Source organism: Heterocephalus glaber, unplaced genomic scaffold, assembly GCF_053883595.1.
Source record: "Heterocephalus glaber isolate CG9 unplaced genomic scaffold, H.glaber_assembly_v1.0 deba00001720, whole genome shotgun sequence".
NCBI classification, from domain to species: Eukaryota; Metazoa; Chordata; class Mammalia; order Rodentia; family Bathyergidae; genus Heterocephalus; species Heterocephalus glaber.
In genome coordinates this window covers 9,440,574-9,464,601 of record NW_028258433.1, presented here as the reverse complement: position 1 = coordinate 9,464,601, position 24,028 = coordinate 9,440,574, and the positions used below count along the sequence as shown (strand labels likewise).

The 24,028-nt window shown below is 40.4% G+C and overlaps 1 protein-coding gene across 7 annotated transcripts in view; it reads left to right on the top strand.

The window, feature by feature from the left end:
- Smad9 (SMAD family member 9) overlaps positions 1–24,028 on the top strand; it is a 67,922-nt gene that overhangs the window by 35,976 nt on the left and 7,918 nt on the right. For 2 of the 7 annotated variants that reach the window (XM_087199570.1, XM_087199571.1), the window contains 3 exons: positions 1,800–2,416; positions 7,875–8,132; positions 13,741–13,962. In XM_087199570.1, coding sequence (XP_087055696.1) covers positions 2,005–2,416; positions 7,875–8,132; positions 13,741–13,962 — 892 coding nt within the window. In that variant the 5' untranslated portion in view covers positions 1,800–2,004. Of the gene's footprint in view, positions 1–1,799; positions 2,417–2,968; positions 2,998–5,638; positions 5,817–7,874; positions 8,133–13,740; positions 13,963–24,028 lie in introns of those variants that run through there. The other 5 variants (XM_087199573.1, XM_087199574.1, XM_087199575.1 and 2 more) reach the window with 5 other exon arrangements.

Below are 24,028 nucleotides of genomic sequence, written 5' to 3'. Positions count from 1 at the left end.
GATCACATATTACTTTGGTTCAAAAGAAATTTAAGGCTGGGAGTGTAGCTCAGTGGGAAAGCACAAACCTGGCATGCACAAGTCCTGGGTTCAGTCCCTAGCACTGGTGAGTGCTGGGGTGGGGTGGGGGGTGGGTATTTACACAATGTGACTCAGAAAGGTGACTTCCTTCAGGGAGGCAAAGAAGAATTACATTTAATGTATATTAAACAAACAGTTGTTGGAGATTATGAGCTACATTGTGTTTAGGAGGCTAAAATGAGTCAGCTTGCTCCAAAAGGTAAGCAGCAACAGCCACTTTAAACATTAATGAGGTCACTACTTCCTCAAATGTGGAAGAAGGAGAAGGTTTTGTTTAAAAACACTCTTTCACAGTAGAGGAAATGTGGTTTTACCTCAGGAAATTTAAATGGGTTGGTTGAATAACTGGGAAGGAATATCTCCTTCGGGTGAGAAAGTGAAGAATTCAGCTGATTTTCAGACACAAGAACAAATATGAGAATAGCACTTTTTGATGTATACATTTATGAATGTGACTGTGTGTGACTTGTAGAAGAGCAGTTCTCAAACTTTTTGGCCTTTTGAACCCTTTCCACTTAAAAATTGTAGAGAACTCCAAAAAACTTTTGCTTATGTGGGTTATGTCTGTTCATTTTAAGGATTAAAACTATAAGAAATTTAAAAATATATTTATTGATTCATTAAAAATAATCCATTATATATGAACACTTGATATATGAATATATAATGGAATAATGAATACATTATATATGAACATTCTAACATTAAAAACTATGTTTTAAGAAATAGGAGAGCCAGGTGTGGTGGTGCATGCCGGTAATCCCAGCACTCTGGAGGCTGACACAGGAGAATTGCCACAAGTTCAAGGCCAGCCTGGGCTACATAGTGAGACCCTGTCTCAGAAAATTAAAAAAAAAAGGAGAATATGATTTTTTTATATCCTTAATCCTTGGTTTAATAGATGACATCAGGTCTCATGTCCACTTCAGCATACAGCCTGTGTGATGTGTTATTTTGGTTGGAGTGTGTGAAGAGAATTTCATTCACACCAATACATAATTGGAAAAGAGAGGACCTCATAACCCGACTCAGGGATCTTTGGGCCACACTTTGAGAAGCACTGTTCTATAAAGTATTTGGGAAGAATATATGTAGAAGAGTGGCTCTCTCTGAGTGATGAGACTGTCCTACCATGAGGCTGGATTCCTTGTGCAGCCTAAGAAGTAAAGCATGAACATTCTGAGGGACCATTATGGAGGCCCAGGAAACCCAGGCAGAGACTTTACACTTGGGAAACCAAGGAGCCATGTTATTTATTTCTTTTTCTTTTTGGTACTGGGGGTCTATCTCAGGACCTTGTGCTTGCGAGACAGGTGCAGTGCCACTGAGCTAAGTCGTCAGCCCAGTAATTTCTTAAATAGGAAAATGACTTGGTAAAAGTTGTGTTGGGGAGTACAGTAAATGGATTAGAGTGGAAAGAGAGAGGAAGGAGAAAAGCCACTCGAGAGGTCGCTGCAGTGAACTGGGTAAGTGGCAAAGTGGGGTAGGCCTCAGGTCTTGGCAAAAATGGAAAGAGCCAAACTCTGAGAGAGCATTTGAAGGTGGTGACCATGGCCAGGATGTGGTGGTGGTGGTGGTGTGGCTAGCCAGGGTCAAAGATGACTGAGAGCTTTTCAGTTAGAACATTTGAACAATGTTTTTTTCCCTTCTGTCTTGAAACTGTTCTGAAAATTCCCTGGGTTTAGCTCACTGAAGCCTTGCCTTGTCTCGTCTTACAGAGTTGGCCAGCGCATGCAGGGGCTCAGGACGAAGCCACCATAGTTTCCACTGTGAATCCGTCACTGACGCTCCCCAGAGAAGAGTCAGCTTTGCACCTATGATGTCCCTGGGGAGTTCCTTGCTACTGTCCTCCTTGGGGCCCAGCAGGCCTTGAAGGGCCACGAGTCTGGTTTCCTGTGTGGAGACTCCTGTGGTCCACTTCATATGCACCCCAGCACCCCCATCAGCTCCCTCTTCTCCTTCACCAGCCCTGCAGTGAAGAGACTGCTCGGCTGGAAGCAAGGAGATGAGGAGGAGAAGTGGGCTGAGAAGGCAGTCGACTCTTTAGTGAAGAAACTAAAGAAGAAGAAAGGGGCCATGGACGAGCTAGAGAGGGCCCTCAGCTGTCCAGGGCAGCCCAGCAAATGTGTCACCATACCTAGGTCCCTGGACGGGCGTCTGCAAGTGTCCCACCGCAAGGGTCTGCCCCATGTTATTTACTGCCGAGTGTGGCGATGGCCGGACCTGCAGTCACACCATGAGCTGAAGCCCCTGGAGTGCTGTGAGTTCCCATTTGGCTCTAAGCAGAAAGAGGTGTGCATCAACCCTTACCACTATTGCCGCGTGGAGACCCCAGGTGGGTTTGCTCATCGTGTCTGGGTTTGTCACAGAGTTAAAGTGATGTGTCTTGATGGAGAATGGTGGGGACTTGAAAGACAAGGGTCTCTGCTGGTAGAGAAAGTGAGGTTCAGTTCTGAGGAGCAAAGCCAACATTTTGTATCCAGAAAAATCTAGGCAGAAGATATTTTAATTTCAGTACACATGTAAGCTTTATGCACTTTGGAAAAGAGCAGTTTTATTTAACTTAATTTAGAAGGAATCATAATCTTTTCCTTTTCCTGGTTCTTAAGGTTTTGAAAGGTCTTAAAAGGGCCTTGATAATGATTAGCTGTAAAAACATAAACATGTCCCCACCAACTACACTGAATTATACTGAGCTAAACTGAGGAAAGTTTTTTGGCTCCACTTTGTCTAAGCTCAGATAAGTCGAAGGCATTTCATATCTCGGTCTGAAAACAGGCAGTGAAAGGATTGATGAAAGTTATTCCAGGGCTAAAAACAATGGGTTGAGGAAAGATTGCCAATTGTTCTTAAATATGGTTTTTTGTTTTTTTTTTCTGGCGCTGAGGATCAAACCAAGGGCCTCACATATGTTGAGTAAGTACTCTGCTAAGTAAATAAATGCAGCGCTTAAAACAGCTTAAAATATAGGAAAGTACTGTTCTAAAACTCTTCACACACTGATATACATGTGTGTATCCATATACCGTTTCCCCCTTTCTGGAGAAGTGTGCTGTTTTACCTTCTCCCTTCACACCGATTGTAACAGTTTTACTGCAGTTCTCTTTGGATGGAGTGTTGTCGTGGCATTCCAGGCAGGAATATAGTTTTTCTAATGGTGGCCTTCTTTCTTTCATCGGCCATCTGCCTCATTCCAGGAAACTAAAGTGCTGACACATCTGCTTAGGGAAATTGCCTGTGTCCAATTAGGAGACAGTGCTGTCTAGGTAGCAACTCAAGCATTAATAAAGGGTTGGAGAAGTAGTCCTGTCTGGCCTGCATCAGTAGTACACAGGCAACTCTTCAGGCTCCCAACGCTTGCCGTCATGTTATTTAGTGTTGTCACAGAAGTCACTGGCCTCGGCGTGGGTGCCTCTCCAACCACGTCTTCCAGCACGGAGACCCTATCTGGGGAGGCCATTACAAGGCCCCACATTCTTGGCAGATCTGATGAATTTCCCTGAAATCAAGGAAATCATTGCTTTTTCTTTTTTCATATTTCTGTTTGAATTCTCTGCATATTTAAAAAAAAAAGTCCGTGCAGAGTGGTGGCACACATCTGTATGCGCAGCAACTCTCTAGTGCTTGAGCCCGTGAGTTGAAGGCCAACCTAGGCAACATAACAACAAGTCTAAAAAAATAAAAAATTAACCACGCCTTGGTTTATGACAAAGATGACTTGATTCTTTTTGTCTCAAAGATTTGAGTTATATTTGGCATTCAGAATACACAACTTAAATGGAAAAGTGTTCATTAAGAAATACTTTCTTTCACAAGTAATGCAGTTGTAAAATATAAAAAGTTGTAACAGGTCATAAGAGTAAAATGGATCTGGTTTTCCTTTTGTATACTCATGTATTAGTTACTTTTCTCTCCTTGCTGAGACAAAATTCCAGACACCCAGTGTTAAAGGGGAAGGGGTTATGTGGCTTACAGTTTGTAGAGGTTTCAGTCCATAATCAGCCGACTCCAAGGCAGGGATGACGAACAGGCATGGCAGAGCAGAAACAACATGGCACTCACAAGGCAGCAGTGGTAACAAGAGAGAGGTTAACAGTGTCTCTCTGCCCCTTTTATCTTATTCAGACTACTTAGGATGGATAGCACTCACACCCTTAATCCTAGTGCCCTAGAGCCTAGCATTGCATTATGAATCATTTCCAGCTTCACACACTCTAGATCAGTCCTATGACCCCATGAGACTTTGGGGGGACATCTAGACCCAAACTGTAACAACTCAGAAACCTAATTTTAAAGAGCCATTTGGAAAAAAAAAAGCTGTTTGATATTTTAACTTTTCTGTACCATATTGATTTCCTTTTAGAATGATAGTGTCAAAGTTTACATATGTAGATAAATTTGACATCATCATATTTTAGGTTTGAATTTCCAGAAAAAGGGGGTCAAGATTGTATTAATTTAAAGTGATATTTAAGCTACACAGGTTTTTACTCCTAACAGACCTTTTTAATAAAACAGCAGAATTTACATGTACTTAGCCATGTTCAAAGTAAATATGTTGGGAATATTGAAAATGTTGATGTTAAACAAGTTTACTGAGCCCTTAATTACAATAAAAGCTTGAGTGTTGTCTTTTAAAGTTTATTTTTTAAAATGTGTTTTAAGTACATTGAAAGCTGCGTTCCAATTTGTTTTTCATTCACATGTCCACATAAGGAATCAGTTTCAGTGCTTCTCAAGCTGTCTGCAGTAAAGCATTGGTTTTTGCTTTTTAAATTTCCAGTTCTTCAAATCAGTACTTTTATAAAACAAATGAATCATTAGGCAAATGAAATGTAAAGGGACTTATAAAATGCAAGCCCAATTTTTAAAATTACTTGCTTTGACAGATATGAAATAACTGTCAAATTGTTATTGAGAATTTGTAAACCCTAGTGAAAATGTTTCATTACTAATCTCTTCATGAACTGGTCCCTAGCAGTGGTGAAATGTTTCAGGGTCCTCAATCTGCACACTGCCTGGCATGGGTCACACAGAAGCCATGCAAAAATATTTTCGCTTAGCGTGATGATTTTACCCCATGTGGCTGGAAGTTATTTCCGGAGCGTAATTTCTCCTTTACATAAAATAACCCCACTGTACCCAAACCACGTGCCCTCTGAGGAAAAGAGATTAAAGATTTCTTTTGCTTTGCATCCCTCTGTGCCCAGTAACTCCTTCTGCTACTTTTCTGTGTATAACACTGAAACAAAGATGGCATGGTGTTTAAAAGGTTTTACACAATACAGTGTTTACAAACTGTAAACACTGCATTGTATTTTCAGGCAGCAGTTGAGATGTGGAAATAGAAGTAAGTACTTAAGGGTAATAGTGCTTTGAGTGAAGATGTTTAAAAATATGATCAGTTGAAATCTGAGACAACTGAACCAGTCAAACCAAATAACAACCAGAATAATGCCATCTTCTTTGCATATATTCATCTAGATGGTAAAATATATTATCAAGATCCTTGACTTGATAAAGAAAATACATTCTTTCTTTGCTCTTGGTGCCTCAGATCTACTGTTGAAGAAATGAAAGTCTGCATTGAGAAGGGTATGAAGCATTGTGTTCATCAGTGTTAGTTTCTGCTCATCAATAAAAAGTGTTATTCGAACATTAACATTATGATAAAGAAATATCATTGAAGAAGAAGCTGTATATCATTTACTACCTCAGCCCCTTGTTTACTTGAGGCAAGTCATCTTTTTATTCCTGCATAGACATGAAACACACTAAAGGAAACTTCATTGTTTAGCTTCCATGTCCTCCCTTTTATTTTATCTTTTGTAGTGCTGGGGATCAAACGCAGGACCACCCACACGCTGAGCAAGTGCTCTACCACTGAGCTACACTTCAGCCTGTGTCATTTTTGCACAGTGATGTTGAATGTTTGTTCTCTAATGTTATAAGACAGCATTATAAAAATACTTATGAAGGGAGAAGAAATCATTTGTTTCTCTTCCACTCTCATCTGTAGTCAATTAAAAACCTTTCATTTATCTGCTAGATTATTTTTTTTGTTCATACAACTGAAAATTATTGCTTGTTAAGAAAGAGATAAATGTATTATGGTAAAAAGGGAATGGTAGGTTTTGTGACTGTTGTTACTGTTTTTGCATTATTACTGTTATTGAATGTTCCAAATGTTCCAAAATATTTTCTTTTTTAAGATCTTATTTTTTAGATCAGTTTTACAACATTTACTTTTAATGAAAATTTTTATCAATATTTGCATGTGCTAACAAATCAATACCGTGATTAAAAAGCAAGAGCCAACCTATCCATCTCTAGAAACATCTTTTAAACATTTCTTGCTTAGTTCTTTGCTGTTTCTTCCGGGATTACTACCAGTTATGGAGGTAACTCTAGATAATGTTTGTTCAACAGATAATCTATCACTCTTCTAACATAAAAAATGAGGGCCGAGCTACATATAGATCATTTTCTATCTTCTTTCCTCCTCTTGATATTTGACATCTATATTTTAGTTCATACTGTAGTTTGTATGGATTTTTGGTTTATTCTCTTGGTTTCTGTTGGGAATTTGGGGTTGAGATTGTGCCCTCAGAAGGTCGTTAGTCGGTTGTCTTCTAGTGGTCAGTGTTGAGGTGGCAAGTCAATTTTCATTTCCCTGCAGGTCACTATGACCCTCCAAGAGTTTCCAGAATATTCTATTTATCTTTCAGTGTTTGAAACACAAGATGGTATGACTAGGTCTGAATCTTTCTTCTGTTAACTGGGCTCTCTGGACTCTGTGTTTCTTTCCATCTGAAGACACAGATCCTTTTCAGCTCTGGGAAGTTCTCTTCTGTTGTTTCTTTGGTCATTTTCTGTCTTCTCTGTCTGGAACTTACATTGGTTCTAGGCTTCATTTCAGCACCTATAGTTACCTCGTTGATGCCAGGCTTTGTGCCCCTTTAAATGTCACTAGGGGGGTTGAGTGCCCAGACAAAGCTTGCCCTTGAAAATTTGAATCCATTCCTGTATTTTATATTGACTGAGAATCAGAAATACTAATGTTCTTTTTTTAAAAAATGAAACCCAGAAGGAACCTGCTAAAATAAGCAAACTTAATTTATAGATTTTCTTGGTGCTGCTGATCTTTTACTTGCTCACCTTTATTATTACTCACTGCTTGTGTTTTACTTAATAACTTTTAGCTCCTCACCTTTAAATCTTTCCATTAAGGACAAATAGAATGTATTTATTCCAGCAGCATTAACACACCCGAAATTGAGGCTGATCATCTAAATAATTCAACACAGTCTGTAAAGGCCAAATATTCTGGGCATCACGTAGTGTTTCACTGCAAGCAGTAGAAACTGATTGTGCCTTTAAAAAAAAAAGACTTATTGGCAGAAGTAAGGGAAGACATAAACAATCAATTCCCCAGAAGGCCAGTTGCCAGGACAGCTCGTCATTTCCAAGGTAGGAGTAAGCAGGCAGTCCTCTTTGGAGTGCTGATATTAGAAAGGCTTCCCTGGCACTTTGTCATTAATTCTGACATTCTGCTTAAGATGCAGGTGGCAAGGAGCAAGGCTGTTAGGTTTAGTGTAGCTCACATATCCATGTATGAGGTAGAGATGGGACCTCAGTGGACAGTGTTATTATGAGCACAAGTAGTGGAGGGTTATTCCCAAAGAGAAAACTGTGTTGTTGTCAACCATTAGACAAGACAAAAACTGCTTAAGTTCCCTGTGTTCTGTCCTGATGAGCAGTGCTCTGTTCTCACTCCTGTTCTCTTCTTCTAGTGCTGCCTCCTGTACTCGTGCCCAGACACAGCGAATATAACCCCCAGCTCAGCCTCCTGGCCAAGTTCCGCAGCGCCTCCCTGCACAGCGAGCCACTCATGCCGCACAATGCCACTTACCCCGACTCCTTCCAGCAGCCTCCATGTCCTGTGCTCCCTCTCTCGCCTGGCCACATGTTCTCTCAGTCCCCGTGCTCAGCCAGCTACCCCCACTCCCCAGGAAGCCCTGCTGAGCCAGAGAGTCCCTATCAACACTCAGGTCAGTAAGAGCCTCGGCCTATGGGAAAATCAGTCCAAAAGTAGACTTATGGTCAACCATCATAATGTAAGCGTTATAACTACCATTTGCATGGTGCTTTAAGGTCCTTTCCAAGGCAGTCTCTTGCCCGCATTGGGTCCCACCGACCCTCTGCCAGTATCAGGACCACACCCATTTGGGAACAGCTCTGCAGCCACATGTTTCTGCTCTGGTTTCTGGATCAAATCCTCCGGAATCACTGAGAAACTAAATGGATTTGAACACTGGGAAGTTCTGAAGATATTCTTTTTGGCCATAGAAATAAGATTAAAGATTTTGTTCCTATTTTTCCATTTTCTCATATTAATCCCATTCCCTTCTATCCTTTCCCCAGCCCTCCCACTTCCTTCCCCTTTGCCCCTTTTCTTCCTATTTCACATTACCTATTATACATTTAGTCCTTATTTACACTTTCAGTTTCTCACACCAGAGAAACTATTCGGTATTTATTCATGTGTGTCCTATTTATTTCACTTAAGAGTATCGCCTCAATGTGCATCCACTTCGCTATAAATGTCTCTAATTTCTCATTTTTTATGGCTGAGTAGTACTCCATTTTATAAAAAAAACCACATTTTCTTTATCCAGTCTCCTGAGAAAATGGAAAAATAGGAACAAAATCTTTGTAAATAGGGAGGAATGGAGGGGTTGAAGGGAGGGCTGGGCAAGGGTGAAAAATAAGAACCAAGAGAGACTATGTAAAGGTGCAAATTTCCAATGATGAATGTCATTATATTGTATACCTAAAATGTACCAATGATTAGAATGAATAATCGATAATGTAAAATAGGAAGAAAAGGTCCAAAGGGGTAGGGGTAGTGGGAGGGGCAGGGGAAAGGAAAGAAGGGAAAGGAAAAATGCTGAGAAATGGAAAAAATGTAAATAAAGTCTTTGTAAATAGGGAAGGCTGGAGGGGGTGAAGGGAGGCCTAGGAATGGGGAAAAAATAAGAACCAAGATGCATTATGTAAAGGTACAATTCCCAATGAGAAATGTAATTGTGTTGTATACCTACAATGTACCAATAAAAGAATTAAAACAAAAAAAAAAGATTAAAGCATCTCTCTCACCCAAGCAGAACGACTTGGGCTGAGGGCAGCCAACACAGAGGATCAGGGTTAAGCCTTTTCTTTCAACAATCTAAAGGGGCCCTGGTACAAAAGATGCACACACAGTGCCCATGGGGCAGAGTGAGGCTCCCTCCAGCCAGTGCGTTCTCACTTTTTGCTTTGTGAAGTCAGGTCAGCAGCTTGCTGGAGAGCTTTCTGGTAACTATTTGCTGAATTAAAGGTAGATATGAAAAAAAAAAGGGAGAATCTACTACGTTACCATAATTGCTTGTGCTGCCATACCTGTGAAGTGGGTCAGAGTTGAGATTCCAGGAATAGATTTATATGCACCTCATAAGTGTGAGATAAATAGTATCTGCCCCAACAAGTTTCTAAAGGCAAGCATTTAGTGTTCTCTCAGTCCCATGCCTAGTACCAGCTGCTACAATCTGCATCATTCGTTTATTCATGAATTCATTTATCTAACAGATATATATGAAATTCTTATTCTGTGCAAACCTTGCCTTAAGTTGCTAAAGAAGTAATTAAAAGATCAACCAACAATCCTCAAAGAACTTATAAAATGTGGGAAGATAAATGCCTGTAATCTCAGCACTCTGGGGTAAGGGGCTAGGGCAGGAGGGTCGAAAGTTCAAACCTACCCCAGGCAACTCAGCAACTTAGTGAGACCTTATCTCGAAATAAAAATGTAAAAAGGGCTGGGGATGTAGCTGGTGCGAAGGCACTGGGGTCAATCCCCAGTACTGTTTAAAAAAATGAAGGTAGCTAGGGAGTTGCCTCTTCCCTTCTGAGCTTTTCTTTTTGCCTCCTCAGCAGTTTATTCACGGATCTACTTTTACATTTGTTACATTATATTATATAATCCCTTCTCTTTTCTATGTCCAGCATAGAGCTAAAATGCAGTGATTACTCATGTCATTTGCTTGTTGAATAAAGAAATTACCATACGAGGGTTTGGAACATGGTATTAGAATTCAGAAGTAGAGATGTAGGTTTGATTGACTCAGTAAGTAGTGATTGTTCACCTGTGAAATGTCTAGCACTAGGCCAGTGCTAAAGTGCAATGAAAAATTAATTTAAAAAAAAAAGAGGCTGGGGATTTAGCTCAGTGATTCCACTGCCTGCCTCGCAAGCGCAAGGTCCCGATTTCGATCCCCGGTACAAAAAAAAAAGAAAAAGAAAAAAGTGCAATGAAGCTTAAAACCATAGTCTCTAACCATCAAGAGACAGGGACTGTGGAGAAAAATCATATAAAATAGTCACTACATGTGCTAGAGGCTGTAGCAGTCCAGCAAGTGATTATAAGGATTTGAACAAAAGCAGGCATGTGGTGACAGAAGGAGGCAATGAATTGGAGGAGGTAACACTGAAGATTATTTGAGGATAGAGCCATGGTTAAGGACAGGATAATTATGTCACAAAATACATGTGTACATAACACACATCTATGCTGTAAAGATTTCCTTGACTGACTTTGTATTCTGGCCTTGGTCATACTGACAGGTGGTTGTTGTCTTTCCTCTTCCCATCTGAGAAGCACAGACCCCAGCAATATACAGAAGCTGGTTAGTTTCTCACATGGCCCTTTGCATTTCAAAGAAAATAATTCCTTTCTGAACGATTAACAGCAAGATGCCAATCTCAATGGTAGATTCATGGATAAATAAAAGTAAAGGAACTTTTGAGATTAACTGGCCCAGTTTCTACTTTTTAACAGTTTTATCGAGATATAATGCACATTCCATATGATTCCACTCACTTCAAGTGTACAGTGAAATTATTTTAAAATATTAGATTAATTTTTCAATTGTGGTAAAATATATCTATCATAAAATTTGTCATCCTAACCATTTTTAAAAGTACAGTTCAGTGGTATTAAGTACATTCACAAGGTTGTATAATCATCATCACTATTTGAAAATTTTTTTTACTACTCCAAGTAGAAACTGTACAAATTAACCAACAGCTCCCCATTTTCCACCATCCTCAGCCCCTGGTAACCTCTAATCTACTTTCTGTTCCTATGGATTTACCTCATGTGAGTAGATGCATGTACTATCTGCATATTTGTGTCTGGCTTATTTCATTTAGCAAAGTGTTTTCACAGTTCATCCGTGTTATAGCATGTATCAGTACTTTGTATTAGTAACCAAATAATATTCCTTTGTATAAATATACCACATTAAAAAGCCCATTCATTGGTTGTTGGGTATTTTGGTTGTTTCCACCTTTTGGCTGTTGTGAATAAGGCAGTTATCATCTTAGCAGGCAAGTATCTGTTTGAGACTCTACTTTCAGTTCTTTTGAGTATGTACATAAAAGTAGAATAGCCCTGTTACATGATTTATGTTCAACCCCTTAATTTTCTAGATAGAATTACTCAAGGGCCTGCAAAAGGACCATTTTAATATTTTCCACTAGAATCACAGTCTGTTTTATCTCAGAAAAATGCCTTATCCATGGCTTCCTAGAATTCTAACCCCTGTGATAAAATTGCCATAGGACCTATTACAATGTAGATGGCTATGTCCAACCTCCAGTCTACTGAGTCAGAGTTTCTGGGTGTGCACCAGTAATCTGCGTTTTTAGCAAGCTTCTCTTGCAGTCTTTGTGTACACCTTGTATGATACTGCTTGTGTAGACAATTACATAAAGGCATTTTGGTCTGAGCTTTTATGTGATTGAATTCTGTCACTGATACTGTAACAAGATACTTCTGAAGTAACATTAGGAATGGAAATTGAAGGAATCAGTTATTCTGAGGCCCTTTGAGAAGTTTTTTTCTGATTTAGAGTCTTTATTGTGCTATGAATTGCATCCAAATAAAATGTCATTTATCATTTGCCCAACCATGATCACAGGTTATATAGGATATAACCATGAATTATAGGACCAATATTTGGAAGAAATATGCTTTGCATACAAAGTTAGAACTAGGCTTCATCTATTCTGTTTTGTAAGTGTATCTTGAAGTTTCTTGGGTACAGATCACCCTTGTGATTGTTGTACAATCCATGACAACCTAAGAGCTGAAAATAAAGCTTATTTCAAGGAAGAGCCAGCTTTCTCTGTGTTTCACAAGCCAGATAAAGCTATTCGTTTGAGAAAAATGCAGTGAACAGCTCCTAGATTTGAAAATCTTGTCATGAAGTCATTTAAATTCAATGTTAACTCAAAAGTCAGAGGAAAAATAAATCAACCCTTCACTGCAGATCTCAGCACAAGTTACTTTGATAGGAAACTCACAGTGTCATTCAGAAGAATTTTGTTATATTAATTAGTATGTTTTCTTTTTAGCAGAACACAGCCTAGAAGCTTAACAGCAAAAAATAGTCTGGACCAACTGTCTTTGCATAGTTTATCAGTTTGACAATTCCTCTGTTCTATTGCTCCCTGGAGCTGATGCACCACCCTGCCTTGTCATACCTAGATACCCCAGAGACCCCCGCCCATGGCAGACCTTAGATACTGCAGCTGATGGTCATTTAGTGCCATCAGTACTTAACAGAGGTAAACTGTAGGTGAACAGCTAAATGTAACTATTTCCTAAGAGCATTTCCTGTCCTCCCTCTCCTATCAAAACAAAACAAAAATATGCCAGCCAACTATTTTATATGTGTTTTGACAGGCAGATAGCATGGCTTTGCATTTTAACTTGGGAATTCCTCAAAACCAGAGAATGAATTTTTTTTATGCTCGATACTAGAATAAGTTAATTTTTTATTTTAACCTAGTATTTAGAAGTTTTTAGGGTTTTTTGTTGGTGGTGGGGCTTTTTGTTTTTTGGGTTTTTGGAGGGCAAGGTTTCACTACAAGGCTGGGCTGGCCTGAACTCCTAGGCTCAAGCTATATGTCTGTCTCAGCTTCCCAAGTAGCTAAGACTGTATGGTGGTACTACCACACTGGACTTAGATAAATAAAATTAAATAAAATTTTATATTTAGTGTTTCTGATTTTGCTTTTGACATGCTCAAATTATTATTTTTTGTCTTTGGTTAGCCCAGAGATTCAGTTTGGCACAGTAAGATGTTTTCTTACCTATGTAAAGATGAGGTGGTGTGTCACCTTCCTTTTAGCTGTGGTTATTTTGATGATTTTATTTTACATCGATCTATTCATGTTTTCTCCCTGGTCCTCTCAATGCTAATACCCATGTTCACAAATGCTTTAAGCATGGAAGATTCATGTGGACTGAGGCCTCTACCCCACAGGTGTGCTAACCAAATGAGCTAACCCCAAGCAGCTTCCACTGAAGCTTCCCAGTCAGCTTCTGCTGAAGACAAGGAGAATAGATGTTCTGTGTTGCTCACTGGGAGCTAATTCATAGGTTTAAGAAGCAATGTGAGCAAGAGTCAGGTTTAGAAGATTGCAAACCAGCATACTTGGTCTTGCAGGCAGCTTTCTGGTTTAAAGCATTAATCTTTGTTTCCTGGTGCAGTCTTGAGCTGTGAAGCCCAGGTATGACAGTAACAATGTACTGTCTGACTCACTGTTTTTCAGACTTCCGGCCAGTTTGTTACGAGGAACCCCAGCACTGGTGCTCGGTCGCCTACTATGAACTGAACAATCGAGTTGGGGAGACGTTCCAGGCTTCCTCCCGAAGCGTGCTCATAGATGGATTCACTGATCCTTCAAATAACAGGAACAGGTTCTGCCTAGGACTTCTTTCAAATGTAAACAGAAACTCGACCATAGAAAATACTAGAAGACACATAGGAAAGGGTAAGAGCCAGTATGTCATGCCTTGTTGTAGTTATCTGAGCTCAGGTGTGGAAACAGAAACCAGTTACAAACTGGTGGTGTAGCTTTGTGGAAGGACACTAAGGCTGGCATCACCACTGGGGGCAGGGCAGGGAAGGGACTTTCAGGGTCCTGGTCTCTCTGCTTCTTCAGTGGTAGTGTGGGGTGGGTGTTGTGAAGACAAGACCGATGATAAATATGAAAGTGAGATTAGATTATTTGTTGGAAGTGTTGTGTATTATTTTTTGAATTGCCTATAGATGCTAACTAGGATGACTTCTGAAGAAGAGGAATTTTGACTGATTATTAATATCATGTAAAGTCATCTTTAGAGCTGTAGAAGCTAGGGATTTAAAATTAATGATCAACTTGGCGTTTGGAAGCATTTGGTCGGTGACTGGGGTGTCCGTGTCCAGGCAGCGCTGTGACAGCTGAGTGGGCAAAGGCCACTTGTCTCTGACTCATGATGCCTTGGAAGCCGCCTCATATCTGTCAGCAGTGGTGGCCTGTCCCAGCTGAGCCTGAGGCTGGGTTGAGGATCTTAGATACTCTCTTACATTGGAATTGTTGATGTCTCTGCTTGATACTCCTCAGGAGTCAGAGAGGAAAAGTACCTTTTAGGGTCATTTGATCTTTTCTCTCCCCATCCAGCCTGACAGTCCTCAAGCCTCTTCTTTCAAATTTCTAGGGGATATTAATAGCCTTCCTAACATACTTTCTAAATGGCCCCTGCTGTAGAATAACACTGATTAGAAACAGATTGAACTTACTCACTGATGCTGACTTTGTGTGTGTGTGTGTGTGTGTTTCACAGGGGATTGAACTCAGGCCCGTCACACTGAGCTACATTCCTAGGCCTTATTTATAGAGTCTCACTAAGTTGCCCAGGCTGGGTTTGAACTTGGAATCCTCCTGCCTCAACCTCCTAAAGTGCTGGGATTACAAGAATGCACCACCAGGCCTAGCTGATGTTGACTCTTAATACACAGGTTTTTAAAAAAAATGTTTATTTACATTCTGTCTCTTCCATAGTGGCACTGAGGCAGCTTAAAAGGCAGTGAAATGATAAATGAAAAATAGTAAGAAGCTATGAGTGGGAGGAAGAGAGAACACATATACAGTTGGCCCTCATGTTTGTAGGTTCCACATTGCTGATTCAACCAACCTCAGATCAAAAACATTCAGAAAAAAAATCGTTATCTGTACTGCGCATACTGAACTTCTTAATGTTCTCTAAACAATACAGTATGACAATGATTTACATATAATTTACATTACATTAGGTACTGTAAGTCATCTAGAGATGAGTTAAAGGACATGGAAGGATACGAGTAAGTTTGGTGTAAATCCTATGCCAGTGCGTAGGAGAGACTTGAGCATCTGCAGAGTTTGGTCCACAGCAAGTCCTGGACCCCATCTTGCATGGGTGCCAAGGGGCGGTTGTACATCATTAGGATTAGTGTCATGACTGTGTGATTCTGCGCTAGGTTTCCCAATAGCAAGGAGAGAAAGGGGAAACTCAATCTGTAATGTAATTTTTATTCCAAGCAAGGAACATGACCATTCCTGAATGGAAATAATATTTTGATTAATTTCTTAAGCAAATTTCTCAGTTATAGCTTTTATTTTAAATGATTTTTGTAAAAATCTTCAGTGAAGGCTGGGGATTTAGCTCAGTGGTTTTGCCACCTGCTGCTCAAGCGCAAGGATCCGAGTTCAATCTCCGGTACCAAAAAAAAAATCTTCAGTGAAATCTAAAGACGAAATGTTAACATTTAACATTGTGGGCCTGTTTACTGATCACTTTGCAGATTGGTTTACATGGAAAACATCTGTTGGTACCAGTGAGTCCAAAGATGGAAGGAAAATGTTGTAAGAGTATTGACCATCCCTGGCAGGCTTTCTTCAAGTAGCTTGTTCAAGGTGCTTCTGATGAAGATAAGGAGAATAGATGTTCTGTGTTGCTCACCGAGAGCTAATCCAAAGGTTTAAGAAGCCATGTGAACAAGAGCCAGACTGATGACATCTTCCAAAAGCCAGGATACCTAACTCAGGGCTCTCCTGGATGGACAGACACTCCACTATCATATGGTCCCTAAGGAAAAGTCACAGAAAGATTTCCAGTTATCTACTTAGGTATTACTCTAATATGACACACAAATATCTCTGTCTATCTTTCTATCTATCTATCTATCTATCTATCTGAGAGAGAGAGTGAGAGAGAGAGAGCCAAGGTATGCCACAAAGTAGAAAAAGTGTTGGCTTGGAATATTTTAGAGTTTAGTGGGTTGGTCTCCTATGGGATCACAGGCCTCTCTCTTGGAGGTTGCTGGGGATTATTTGCCTCTGAATAGCATGGTTTAGAGACCACATGAGAAACCAGCCTAAGTTTACTACAAAGTGCACTTCTAGGTTAGCAAGTAATTTAACTTTCTCCATGGAGTTAATTAATGGAGACACAGATTTTAAAGGTTTGCATTTATCTCACTAATATTTACTGAGCACCTTTTCTCAACCAAACTGGACGTGAGGAATAAGGCAATGAAAACAAGACAGAACCTCCTGCTTTCTTAGGTCACATGCAAATAGGGAAAGATAGGCAAGAAATCATCTGTGTAGAAAGTGAAATAGAGGAAGACCAAGCTAGGAAAATTTATTAGTTTTCCTGTCACTGGGACAAAATACCCAACCCCAACTTAAAGGGGTTTGATTCACAGTTTCCAGTGGGTTGAGTCCAGAGCTGGCTGGCCCTAAGGCAAAAACAGCATGGTGGACAGGCCTGGCAGAGGAAAACTGCTCATCCCATGGCAGCAAAGAATGGAAGGAGAAGGGAGGAACCGGAAGAAGACTATACCCTTTGAGGTCACCCCCAGTGACCCACCTCCATCCAGACCCCACCTCCTCATGGCACATTCAGTTATTGAACTCATCGTCTCCTTTCAGACATATAGTACTTTGGGGGAACATTTTAGATCTAAACCCTATGGGGAGGACAACAAGAAGGGGGCCTGCTCTACTTTAGACCAGGGTAGCCAGGGAAGGCTTCCTTAGAAGGTGACATTTGAGTTGGGTACAGTGGCGCATGTGTGTAACTCCAGCAATCTGGAAAGCCGAGGCAGGAGGAACACAAGTTTGAGCTCCGCCTCAAACTTAGCAAGACCCCGTCTCAAAGTTTAAAAAGGGGCTGGGATATAGCTCAGATGTGGGGCATTTGTGTGAGAAAAGTGAAGAAGTGGCATTAGACCAGCAAGGTAAAGAGAATGAGCAACCAGGATCTCTGGGGGGAAAGCTTTCTAAGCAAAGGAAATTGAAAGTGCAAAGGCTCTGAGCCTGCCTGACCTATTGTTCGGAAGAGCCCAGGAGCCAGGTGTGGTGCTGAGTGAGAGGACAGGACCAGCTCACTGGGCCCCTGAGCTTATGTTAAGGCCTAGCTTTGACTTGTGAATGGGAAGATAGATTTATGCTGAGGCATTCATATGATCTGAATTTACACTCTTGAAAGATTTCCTGGCTTCTATATTGAGATTCAGTTGTAACAGGGATGAGGTGAGTAAGATTATCTGAAAAAAATATTTTTATTATAGTTAGTAAAGTTGTATAATAGTTAGTATAGCTATTATAGTTAGTATAGTTGTCTCCCTTGATAAATTATCCAATTAGATTTGCAGTCACTTGGGTTTGGGTTCTGTATTATTAGAAGCAGCCAAGTTGGCTAGTCCTCTGAAAGGAAGATCATCTGGTCACCCAGTCAGCTGTGCCTGCACTTTAAGTTATGCTTTCTCTAGGGGGCAGGGGTTGTGCCAGCTCACCCACACTTTTTACCCTGCTTCCTAACTCGTGAGGCAAGCTTGAGGCGGTGGGGCTTCTACAAGCAATGTATTTGTAGCCATATACTAGTTAACTGGGGCAAAGGGAAGTTGAACCCATTATTTTGACCACACTTGCAAAACACTTTAAATAGCTACTAACGAGTTAGCACTACATACCAACGGCCTCCACTTACATATCAGAGGCAATACCAGCCAGTCTGGAACACGGAATGGGATCCATCCACATTCTTCCTTGAAAACCAAGCAAACTAGTGGAACTCTTTTCAGTGACATGCAGAATATAAAAATAATGATAATAATGGTGATAGCTACTCCTGTTGATCACTGGTGTGTGTGAGACACCCTGGCATGCACTTAGACTTAGTATTTCTAATTCTTACAGTCACTCTACAAGTAAGGCTTCGTTTGAGACACATGAAGATCAGAAAGCTCAGTAGGTTACAAAAGGCCACACAGTGATTCCAGAGGCACCCACTCATGGCTCAGCTGTCCCCTCTGCTGGAGAGAAGAGATCCTCCTACCTTTTTGTCTTGGTGTACTTCCTGGTGCTTTGCTTATAGAACCAAGTCTTGGAGCTGAGAATGAAAGCACAGTCACATGCCTCAGCAGTGGTGTGTTCTGGCCAACTCTATGTTGTTTAAAGAAGCCCATGCTTATACAGTGCTGAAATTTTATGACACTTTGCTCTTTCTTTCAGTACTAGGTTGAACCCAGGGGCTTCACACTATGCTACATCACTAGCCCTTTTAAAAAAAATTGATTTTTAAAGTTTGAGAAATGTTTTTGGTAAGTTGCTTAATTGCCCACATTGGGCTCAAACTTGTCATCCTCCTGCCTCAGCCTCCCAGAATACTGCAATTATGATTTGCTTTTAAAGTGTATGTAAAAAATTTTGTTTTCCTTACAAAAATATCATGCTGGAAAAGGAATCTGCACTCCTACTTACTCAGAGCCTTGAGGACCTTTGTGGAAGGATTAGAAGGGTCTTTGCAAAAGTAGACAAAGAACTACTGACATATAATACTGATGTGTGACTGAACAAAACAGAGCCAGGGGCTGGGTCCTGATGATTTGGGAATGACGTGACAACCAGCTTAGATGACTGGAGGATAATACTTGCCTGCCTTTTTAAAGTGGCTCTTAAGATCATCTCAGTTTCCAAATAATTTAATAAACCATAGCTTCCAATTGACTGCAAGAGCCCTGCCCCTGAGGTGGAATGGCATTTATTAGAAATTCACCACTTCGTATACATAGTGCAGCATTTCTGAGCACCTCTGATTTCTGTTGTAACTTAAATTAGCTCTGTTAACCTCCTTAACAAGCCTGTGGTAGGTTTTCGGTAGGAAGTAATATTGGAGTAAGACAAGTACCTTTCTCTTCTGCAATGTAGATGTGTTGCATTTGTCCTGGTAGATATTTGTTCTTCCTTTCATGGGAGAAAAAGTAGATTTTATGTGATAATTTATGAGGCATTAATCACAGTTACTAAGCTTGCTGAGGTAAACTAAAATCATCTTGTAAATAAACATCACATATTCCAAATCACTGAATTATTTTTAGAATTAGGTTTTCACCTTTTCAATGAATCTTTATTTTCTTCTGTGTCTCAAGTTCTGTAGAATTCTAGAAACTCTTCCTGTTTTATGGAAGGCTTATCCTGAGGCAAGGGGTTGGTTTGTGAGATCCTTGGAAAGAGGATCTTCCCTTCCAGGTGCGTTTGCATTGCTTACTTTCCTGAGGATTTAGTTCCTCAAAATCCCCTTCTGTTTTGGTTCTGACACCTTAACAATGCTATTCATGTTAAGAAAGCAAATCCAAAAATAAAAAATTAACATAGGATGTCATACTCTTACAACCATTAAACTTGACATTGCAGAATATTTAATATTATGAGAAAAGATTCACAATATGTTATTAACTGACTGGAGAGAAAATGTTTTAAAACATCCTGTAGAATACGATCCCAGAGTTAATTTTTTTTAAAGAAATGCACTTAGAACTTAAAGACACATCATGACATATGCTGTGATTATTTCTGAGCTGTGGATTTGTGGCTGATTTATATTTTCTATGTTTGTGTTTTCTCTGTGGGTTTCTTGCTCATGAGGTTGAGATGGGCTGCAGGATGAGCTGGGAACTGCAGCACTCGTGAGAGAGAAGCATCACAGTGCAGCGCAGGCCAGGCCCAGGGACCAAGTGTGTGATTGGCGGGGAAAGAATGTCCAGTGTTCTACAGTAGGGCCCAAATTTGCTTGTAGAGTCTTCCAATTCAGATTTGGGAAACAGCCTTGCTGTAGCCCAGAGATGACTTTGTATGAATAATTAAGGAAAGGTGCCTGTTTCTCAAAAGAATTTACTGCCATCTGCTGGAAAAGTGTTGTAATAATTGTACAAAGCCTGGGAGACAATGAGGCAAACGTTGGATTTGTGCAGCACAAAACTGTACCACAGTCCTGAGGAAGACCCACTTCTGTCCTCTGACCTAAGCTCTGCTGTGGGTTTGGAAATTTTACTTATTTTTATTTTACTTTATTTTTTGTACTACTGGGGGTTGAACTCAGCACCTTGACACTGAGGTACATCCCCAGACCTTTTCAAAAAAAAATTTTTTTTTTAAAATTTTGAGACAGGGTCTGAGTCAGTAAGTTACCAAGGGTGTGCTCAAACTTGCAGTCTTCTTGCCTCAGCCTTCCAGAGTGCTGGGATTACAGGTGTGTATCACCACACAGGGCTGGAAAACTATATTTTTATATAGTTTTCAATCATGCATTATTGTAGAAAATTCTAGATGCACACAAAAATAGAGAGTAGTGTAGTATATCTTCATGTTGTGTCCAGCTTCAGTAATGTTTGACCTTTGATGCCATTCTTTTGCATCTATCTTCCACAATATTTTTGCTACACTATTTTAAAACAAGTCTCCAATTTTTTTTTTTTTGGTACCGGGGATCAAACTTGGGACCTTGCACTTTTGAGGCAGGCTCCGGAACCACTGAGCTAAATCCTCACCCCCAAGTCTCCAATTTTGTATCCTTTTGCGTGTTTATTTGAGTATATATCTAACTTTCTATGGAATTTAAAAAAATACTATTATCATACCCAGAAGTATGTACTTTTTTAAAGCTCCAAATGACCTTGAAAGTCAGTCACATTTTAAAACAGCTTTGCAAAAGAGGAAACAACAAAGGCAAGGGGAAGATCACACACAGCTTCTGGGAAGGGTGTTGAGTTGTGTTGGCAGCTGAGATTTTGTTGAGTTCTCTGGGTGGGGACACAATGGGCTGTGCTGTTCATGGTGGGATTTCCTTTCCTCCCAGTCAGAGCATTTCCTGCACTGTGGGACTCTGATTCCCTCTTGGCTATGAGTAGGTCCCAGGCATTGGGGTGCTCTCCCCAGTCTCCTCAGCATTCCAGTCTTTCCTCCTTGTTTCACTGCCATTCGAGACTGCTGAAGAGGATTAAAAGCCCCACTTGCTGTCTGACCTCGTAGACCCAAGTCAAACCCAGTGCCTCTGCTCCTAACTAACCAACACTCAGGACCAAGACTCCCCAGTCTGGTGAAGGGTGGGTGGTCATCACATGCAATGGGAAGCTCAGACAAAGAAATGCACAGCCCACGTGCAAATACAAATAGTATAGAGGGAAGGAAGAACCTGCCTGAGGACCTCACTGTCTGGGTTCTCTTTGGAACCTCAAGCAGTACTTTGTTTAGAGAAATTTCCTTATCTAAAGGTTCTCAAATATATAATAGCTAATATTTTAGTGGCATATTTTATTGCAACAAGAATAGGCCCGATGATGTCACTTTTCAGTATTTCATGAACTGGCATAATGTACTCTGCAATAAAATCTTAAGGTGTTCATTTTTTCCTTTACCCACCCCCCTCCTAGTAGTAGGGATTGAACTCAGGGTGCTCTACCACTGTGCTATGTCCTAAATCCCTTTCTTTCTGAGAGAGAGTCTCTAAGTTCCCCAGGCTGGCCTCAAACTTAAAATCCTCCTGCCTTAACCTCCCTAGTGGCTGGGTCCTCTGCTGTTTTAAAAGAATGCCATATAAAATAGAAAGTTCACAAGGGATGACCATCAGTGTGATGAAATTCTAACAGAGATATAAAAGCACACAAGACTGCCTGCTGGTATTTAAGAACCAAGTGGGAGAATGAATTCTGTGAAACTCCTGCCTGAAAATAGTAATCAAGTACCCCACGCTTGAAGTCCAGCCCATTTAGCTCATGGGCCCTGTCTGTAAAATGGCTTGAGCTCCTGATCTGTGGTTCCCAATGTGAGGCAGCATCAGCTTCACTGGGCAACTTGCTAGAGGTGCAAATTGCACATCTCCCTTGAACTTAGTCAGAGATCTGTTTGAATGATCCCTCCAAGTGATCATGATGCAGGCTAAACTTTGAGAATAATTTTGCTCTGTGGCAATCTTGCATCGGATACAGATAGCTCAAAGCCATGATTTGGCCTAGCAGTTGAATGCAAATAAAATCATTTGTCTACCTGACTCTTTAGATGCTGCTCTCTCGCCGGAAGCTGGCCTGCTTCGCAGTGGGGCTGGACTCTGTCCTCGCCTGGTGTTCAGAGCAGACTGCACCTGTTCTTCCCATTGGCTCTGCTCCCTCTTCTCTCCCAGGAAGCTGGACGCACCCTCTGCTTTTGTCACCCTAACAGCTTATGCTGTGGTTTCAGATTAGAGTAACAGGGTTGAAAACTATCCCCTAAATATATCTGACCCGGGCCAGATAACAAAAATCTTATTTATTTTATTTAATAAGTTCTGGGAGGATTATATAATTGAAGGCTATTCATTTCAGATACCTACTAAACCCTTTGCAGCCTCACACTGGCTCTTTTACCACCTGCTTTTCTTCTTTTACAAAACACCACATCCCAGAGGCAGCCCTCCTCCCCCAGTGGAGGGGTTGTGAGGAGGGACAGGGTGGCAAAGGGAAGCAGCACTTGCTTTGCCCTGCAGTGGTCCAGCCAATCAGGGCGTCCTTCTACTTCGTGGATGCCTCTGTCTGGGTTGTGGGTCTCCATACTGCGGCTATTCAAGGAGATGAGTAATGGAGGTGAGAAACGAAAGGGAAAGGAAGGCTTCTAGGGAGCCAGTCTGATGCAGAAAGTGACAGATGACCTGAAAATCCAGAACTCTGCTTCTGTGTGGCTGAGTTTCTTCAGAATGATGTGGTTGGAATACATAATACTGAAATTCATTCTTTTCTTCTACATACCTGTCCAGATTCTTCTCTACTTTTGAGACATACAGAATGTATTTAGGGAAAGAAGTAGGGGAGAAGGAAGGATAAGTATGGTGGGAGGTTGTCACACAATGCAAAATTGCCTCAAGTGTTCCTTACAACCAGATAAACTGGGCAGTGGTATCAGTAATGCTTCCTAAATTCACAGTGATGCAAACAGGTGATTAAGATGCCCTGGGGGCTTATGAGCTCTATTCTTTGAAAGTTTGTATTTTTATTTTGAGAAAACCCAAAATATATGGACAAATATAATCTGGATCACTTGCTAGAAACTTTTTAATGGCATAGTGGTTTTATGTTTATAATCGCGTTAAGACCTAGTGCTAGAGAATTTTTTCCCCATTAAAAGTTGAAGAAAGATTATTCTAGTATAGTCTTCATTAGGCTAGAAGTTCTTCACTTTATCTAATTCCAGCCCAAACACTGAGAGATTCAACTAAAATTTAACTTGGAATAAGAATCAGCATGAGCAGCAACATCCTCAGGATGCTCTTTCAGCTACAAGAATGTTAGGTAAAGTGAGAAAAGCTACATTCTGCTTGTGAGTTTTTATATGATTAGATATGAAAATGTGGTGGAAATATCATTCACAAAAAAACATTTAATCTATAATAATGTGGATACACCTTTCAAATTAAATATATTTTTGAAGTATTATCAAAAGGAATAAATTTATCAAGGGATTGGGAAAAGGAAAGAAGGGAATGGAATTAATATGAAAAAAGAAAAAGTGGAAACAAAGTCTTTCTAAATAGGAAGGAGTGGAGGGGTTGAAGGGAGGGTAGGGGAATGGGGAAAAAATAAGAACCAAGATATATAATGTAAAGGCACAAATTTCCAATGATGAATGTCATTATATTGTATACCTAAAATGTACCAATAAAATTAATTTTTAAAAAAGAAATAGGTATATCACAGTAAATAAACTTTAAATTGCATTTTTTCTTTCC